Genomic DNA, 3,876 nt, shown 5'->3' with positions numbered 1-3,876 from the left:
CCTTCCCTCTCTCTCCCCCTTCCTTCCTCTCCTACTCCAACTTGGGAAGGGGGAATCCTACTCCCACTGGGAGTAGGACTCCCCCTTTGGGCGCGTCATAGAGGGCCAGCCCTCTCTCTCCTCCACTCCTTTATATACGGGGTAGGAGGCACCCCTTAGACACACAAGTTGACAATTGTTTAGCCGTGTGCGGTGCCCCCCTCCATAGTAACACACCTCGGTCATATCGTCGTAGTGCTTAGGCGAAGCCTTGCGCCGATAACTTCATCATCACCGTCACCATACCATCATGCTGACGAAACTCTTCCTCGGCCTCAACTGCATCAAGAGTACGAGGGACGTCCCCGAGCTGAACGTGTGCTGAACGTAGAGGTACCGTACGTTCGGTGCTTGGATCGGTTGGATCGCGAAGACGTTCGACTACATCAACCGCGTTAACTAAACGGTTCCGCTTTCAGTCTACGAGGGTACGTGGACACACTCTCCCCTCTCGTTGCTATGCATCACATAGATAGATCTTGCGTGATCGTAGGAAAATTTTGAAATTACTGCGTTCCCCAACCAGATGTGTGAACGTATTTGGAATATTTCTCAACGAGCGTGATGTGGGCTAGCGACTGCCGGTGTAGGCTAATCGGCAGAATTCATTTTGTATGATGTACAGTTCAAACTATTCTTCATCTGAATGGATTTTTGTCATGATACAGTCGAGTTGGCGCGAGGGTTCAGCAAGGAGAGCTCCAGATCAAAGGGATGTCATTTTGTGTGTGGTAATGTAGGCAATAGCCTCTTTGTTCACTTGGTGAAGGAAGAGTCACTCTTCGGCCATTGTAGGAAGGAAGAGCGTTCTTCGGCCCTAAAGGATGAAATGGGCCTCTTTGGCCCACGCGAAGACGAAGAGTCACTCATCGTCTAGCAGAAGACGACTTTACTAGATCAGAGCTATAGTTTCAAAATTCTTTAAGAAACTAATATTTAAAAAATTATGTCATGTGTTCTGACATGAGGATGCAGCATGGCACGGATAATGACGGGATATTTTCCACCTCGTGGTCCACGCCAACCTGCATTATGAAAACGGCCGATTCGGTCCTTTCTCCTTAGCCAGGCCCGACGGTGCTTTAAGGACCGTGTGATGTAGGAATCTGATGCAACCCAAGCAAGCAAACACCGCGCGGAGCAAAATATTCCGTTCATGTGCAATCTACCATTCTACCTACCACCATGTAGGCTGCCAGACATCCCCTAACGGGATAGCAAACACTAATTCACTGCGCAAATACCCCATCAAATAAAAAGAAAGAAAATAACTGAATTGCATGAATTAAGCTAGACATATATTTAAAAGATTAGTTATGGCATGTACCATGCACACCACCGTTCCAGCCAGGTATATATACATCATCAAAGTAGATACAGAACACATTTTCGTACGTCAGCCACCAGGAGTCAACCAACCAACTGTCCGACTATTAGCAAGCACAAACTGGAACGTGATCGTCGTACTTACACGCACGCAGGATCCAAGTTTAACACGCGATCGCGATGCATGCATGCATGCACCAACACCAGAGAAGAACATCCCCGCTCCTGCGCTACGTACATGCATGCATGCCGTACGTGCAATAGTGGTAGTGCTAAACTAATTAATTGATTAAGCACAAGCGGGCCAGTAATCTATTGGTCTTATACAGCAATATAGTACACAAAATGATTTAGTGCTTCCTCTTTTGGGGTTTATTAGGCCACGCGTATCCTAGATAGACGATTTGATGAACATTACACGAGTTATATAAGTATTACAATACTGTTTATTTTTGCGGCCATTATTACAATGATGATACCATTAGAAATTTCAATTGTTCTATTTTATAATGGAATAGCTTTTGTGATATATAATTCATGCTCACATTGGTAAAACTCTGACGAGCTAGAGATACGGACAGGAGCTAAAGCGTGGTAAAATGAGAGAGTAGGTGACTAGCGTAATTAATTAAGTGTAGATCGATCAGCGGGCGATCCCTGCGTGGAGCGTGGCGTTGTAGCCGACCTGCCCGATCTCCCACCGCAGCTTGGGCGCCGCCGGGTCGTCTTCCTCCACCGCCACGTATTCCTGCGACCCAAACGTATTAGCGTCATACCGTTACGTACTGAACAATCGTGGAAACTTTTCAGCTCGACACGCTATAGCTAGGACAAAGAGAAGAGGCAGCTATCTAGCTCGCTGATGCCGTCGTGACACAGCACACGGGAAACGAACGGAGACCCAGCTAGCTAGTCTAGTCATGCATGCAGATGCAGTAGGGTTTTTCTTTTTTTGCGATTAAAGGTACGTACCTCGAGCTTGCGGACGAGGTCCCTGGCGTCGGGCGCGCTGACGAAGATGTGGCGGTGGGCGGGCCGGATGAAGCCGTCGTCCACCGCCTTGTCGATGAAGGCCAGCAGGAAGTCGTAGTACCCCTCCACGTTCAGCAGCCCCACCTACACCATTCCGCCATTAGCAGAGCTAACTAAGTAAGTAACTGCAGCAGCTAAAACCAGTGATTTGATGAGCTTAACTGGCTTGCTGTGGATGCCGAGCTGCGCCCAGGTGATGACCTCGAGCAGCTCGTCCAGGGTGCCGTAGCCGCCGGGCAGCGCGATGAAGGCGTCGGCGTTGCGCGCCATGGCAGCCTTCCGCTCGTGCATCCCCGACACCGCCACCACCTCCCCCACCGTCTCCCCGGTGATCTGTAACATCAGTCCATTTTGCATGCATGCATGGATTATTTAATTAGTACCACTACAAGCTACTGCTACTCCCCAAGGATACTGCAAAATAGTGTATGTAATTAACATGCATGCATCGCTCCTGTGGTTGTGGACTTGTGGTCGGGTGTCAAGACGTCGATCGTACCTCCTTGCCCATGAGAGCGGTGGGTATTACGCTGCACATCAAAGAAAAGCAGAGCGCGACTGCCGTGAGCAACTTAATTGGACATGGATACTGTTAATTGGCCGATCGGAGAAACTTCAGTGTCGACAGCAGAAAGGTAGCTACAGTACCACTACTAGTAGATGAAGCGAAAGAGAGAAGAGAAACCAGGCGATCGACAATAATGCAATTGGAGACTCACCCGATGACGTGGCCGCCGGCCTTGTGGACGGACTCGGAGACCTCCCCCATGAGCCCCAGGCTGCCCCCGCCGTACACCAGATCCATCCCACGAGCAACCTGCAGCCCACACGCACGCGCAACATGCTTAATAACTAACTAACTAACTAACTAATCATCATGCACAAAACGTGTGCAATTAACTCGAGCGATTCCGTACCAGCTCCCTGCCCAGCTGGACGGCGGCGTCGCGGTAGCTGCTGCGCTTCCCAGAGCTGCTCCCGCAGAACACGCACACCCGCCGGAACCGAGGCCCCTCCTCCACCTCCACGACGGCGCCCTCACCAACACCGCCGCTGCGGTTCTTGGCGGCCGCTGTCTCCTCCATCCCTCCGCCGCCGCCCTGCATGAATCCTTGGTTGCCGACTGCCGTACGTACCAGGCGGTGCCGTGCGCTCTCGCGTGTGGACTGTGGACTGCTGGTGGCGGGTGTCGATGGGTATATATCATGGCATGGGAGCGCAAGGGAACGGGAGTTCGTGATGAATGGCACACTACCAACTGGAGGAGTACAAGTGTTTCTTTTACCACAGTTAACTCTCTGATCGACCGGGCATGATCGCGGGATCATTGATCATTCTAGACCGGCCGGGCGTGCAGTGCGTACTGGTCCATCCATCCAGTTCTAACCAATATGTGGAACTGCTCCATATATAGATGGTGCCATGCCCATGCCATGCCTGTCAACTAGAGTTATTAGGATATATCTTAATTCTATCGTA

General features: G+C 50.7%; 1 protein-coding gene across 1 annotated transcript; it reads right to left on the bottom strand.

Moving 5' to 3' along the window:
- Positions 1-2,008: 2,008 nt before the first annotated feature.
- On the bottom strand, positions 2,009-3,503 carry LOC119306080 (probable cytokinin riboside 5'-monophosphate phosphoribohydrolase LOGL9). The gene is made up of 6 exons (XM_037582414.1): positions 3,315-3,503; positions 3,117-3,214; positions 2,897-2,927; positions 2,560-2,730; positions 2,338-2,481; positions 2,009-2,113 (listed from the first exon to the last, which is right to left on the bottom strand). Exons 1-6 carry the CDS (start codon positions 3,501-3,503, stop codon positions 2,009-2,011), a joined length of 738 nt encoding a protein of 245 aa, XP_037438311.1.
- Positions 3,504-3,876: the final 373 nt, after the last annotated feature.

This window comes from Triticum dicoccoides, chromosome 5B (assembly GCF_002162155.2).
Source record: "Triticum dicoccoides isolate Atlit2015 ecotype Zavitan chromosome 5B, WEW_v2.0, whole genome shotgun sequence".
Lineage (NCBI taxonomy): Eukaryota > Viridiplantae > Streptophyta > Magnoliopsida > Poales > Poaceae > Triticum > Triticum dicoccoides.
The sequence above is the reverse complement of the archived record's forward strand: the minus strand, read 5'-3'. Positions and strand labels throughout refer to the sequence as shown.